The sequence below is a fragment of the Carlito syrichta genome, unplaced genomic scaffold, assembly GCF_000164805.1.
Source record: "Carlito syrichta isolate Samal-C Ts95f unplaced genomic scaffold, Tarsius_syrichta-2.0.1 Scaffold313490, whole genome shotgun sequence".
Classification (NCBI taxonomy): Eukaryota; Metazoa; Chordata; class Mammalia; order Primates; family Tarsiidae; genus Carlito; species Carlito syrichta.
In genome coordinates this window covers 95,740-98,401 of record NW_007257586.1, presented here as the reverse complement: position 1 = coordinate 98,401, position 2,662 = coordinate 95,740, and the positions used below count along the sequence as shown (strand labels likewise).

The 2,662-nt window shown below is 42.3% G+C and overlaps 1 protein-coding gene across 1 annotated transcript in view; it reads right to left on the bottom strand.

Moving 5' to 3' along the window:
* Positions 1 to 885: 885 nt before the first annotated feature.
* LOC110596749 (protein ZNF738-like) overlaps positions 886 to 2,662 on the bottom strand; it is a 2,035-nt gene continuing 258 nt past the window's right edge. Inside the window, exons 2-3 of the mRNA XM_021718801.1 lie at positions 1,802 to 1,928; positions 886 to 995 (exon numbers count right to left, since the gene is read on the bottom strand). Of these exons, the coding sequence (XP_021574476.1) occupies positions 886 to 995; positions 1,802 to 1,928 (237 nt within the window). The remainder of the gene's footprint in view (positions 996 to 1,801; positions 1,929 to 2,662) is intronic.

Here is a 2,662-nt window from a genome sequence, read left to right as displayed (position 1 = left end):
ACAGGCTGAGCCACCGAGCCCGACTGGTTATACATTTTTATGTATAAAAAATCAGATGTAGCCGGGCGTGGTAGCTCAGCTTGTAATCCCAGCACTTTGGGAGGCTGAGCTGAGTGGATTGCCTGCGCCCGTGGGATCAAGACCCACCTGGGCAACTTGGTGAGACCTCATTTCTACAACAAATCAAAAATTAGCCGGGCATGGTAGCGTGTGCCTGTAGTTCCAGTTACTTGGAAGGCTGAGGCAGAAGGATCATCGGAGCCCAGTGGGTCAAGGTTGTGGCAGCTGGGAACATGCCACTGCACTCCAGTCTGGACAACAGAGTGAGATTCCAATTCAATATATATATGAGACATAGTATTCTTAAATGTTTGAATATATAGAAAAATCGCCAATCTCAAATCATACTAAAAAATTATAATTAAACTGAAATAACAGGATTTCTTCTATTAAGTGAGATAGTTTGTCTTCTGGTAAAACTATGGTGTATGAATTTAAATAAAATCATTGGAAATCTCCCTAAAATAGAAATTCATAAAGTAGAAAACCTGTGACAACTGTCTGGAGAGTTCTTAAAATTTCTCAATCAAATTCTAAAACACTACTCTCATATATTTCCAACCATGATGTCAAAGCAAAACTTAAGCTTCAGAAAGGTAATCAGATCACACCATTAAGTGGACTTTGATTTCCACTGTACCCTAAAAGGAAATCACTGAAAAAGAAGCAGAGTTTTTGGAGAATTCCAGAACAAGGAATAGATGTCTCTTTGTGACTGCAAGAGAAAGAATACCAGGCTTCTCAGAAACCATTTTCATTGGAGCAGACCACCTTCCCAAAGCACATTTCAAGCTCTGCTCCCTCGACCTGTGTCATCTGCTTCATTCATTCCCACCTACCTGGAGGTTTGGTTAATGTGCTGTATCTCTTCACATCCCAGGGCTCTTTCCTTTGCTCCAGACATGTGATCAGGTCTGGCTTAGAGACAGCAAGGCCTGTTTAATTAGAAAAGTATAACATGACTCTTGCTGGGATTCTTCATTTACAAATCTAGTATTGTGATCAGTAGAGAACACATTATATAAGACTATAGAAAATTAACCCCAAAATACTGTTTCTCAATAAAACCTTTAGAACACTTGGATAGAATTTTAAATGTGTGAGTTCCTTTTTATATTGAGTTGGAGTCTCACTCCATCACCCAGGCTGGAGAGCAGTGGCAAGGTCATGGCCACCCCAGCATTTACCTGTGGGGCTCAGGTGATTCTATCCCCTCACCCTTTCAAGTAGCCAGAACTACAGGTATGAGCTCCTATGCCTAGCTAGTTTTTTGGCTTATTGTAGAAATGGGATCTCGCCACATTACCCAGGCTAATCTGGAACCCATGGGCTCAGGTAATCCTCTCACCTCAGCCTCCCAAAGTGCTGGCATTACAAGGTTGAGTCATCCCATACCTGGCCTTATATTCGTGAGTTCTTAGTTCAGTACGAGTGAGTCAAAAACTTGTGGCAGCAATTGGAATGAGATGTGGGCAATAATATTCTGTGCCACTAAATTTCTGAACTTACCAATTACATAGATAGAAGGACATGAATCAATTCAAAATAGAGAATGGTTCAGGTCAAAATGAAACATCTTTTAATTTCCGCTTTTCTATGCTAACATATCATCAACTTTTCTTTGATAGCAGGAATCTGAAGCTCATTCATACAAAGAAGAAATTCTCAGAAAACTTTCTACAAAGGAAGGACATAAAATCCTAAGTATGAAATAGAAATTGTGTGTTGAGAGCTACCTCACCCAGGAAAACCAGGTTTCTGTGGTTTTCTAACATCACGGTCCTGTACAATCTTTGCTGAGAAGGGTCCAGGTATTCCCACTCCTCTGGAGAGAATTCTATGGTCACATCCTTGAATGTAAACAGCCCCTGAAAACAACAACACATATTTACCAAGTGACCATGGCCTCTAGGTAAAGCAAAAATGAAGACAATAGGGTACGGCAGATATGACAGCTATAATTATGCAGTAAGATAATTTGTAACACAGAAATATCTTCTAATGAATTGTGTGAGAAAAAAGATGAAGTAAAATCCATTCAGCCAGTGTAGACACTCTATTTTTGTGAATGACACAGCAAAAATTTGGACACCAATGTAGGTACTTCTTGATCTCGGCCCCCCTCTGCCCCACATCCTGGATAAAAATGTAAACAAGCACACAGGATCCAGGAGAGGGTCTTTAGGACTCCCTCCTCTCATTTCCTTGGTTTCAATGTCCCTATTAAATAAAGTCACACGTCCTGTTTCAACTCCTTATCTCGAAAGAACCAGGTTTAGACTTGGTGACCAAAATAACCCGTAACCCTGATGACAGACCCTGAAGATTTCCTCCTAGATAATTCAGATAAAGCGACTGCGGGGCTGTCACCCAAAAGCACCTGCCCATGTCCGACTTCCCTTGCCCCATCTCAAAGCTTTTCCTCCCAGACCCTCCAGGATGCCCACACCACGAGTCCTGGTTGGGGTTTCTGGACTCACAACCCACTGTTGGCCCAAGAGGACTCCTTAATACTCTGACAGAGCCTGCGTTTAACTCTGGGGAGGAGAAAGGGACTGGGCCAGGATAACACACTCCCTCCCCCTCCCCCTCCCCCCCCCCC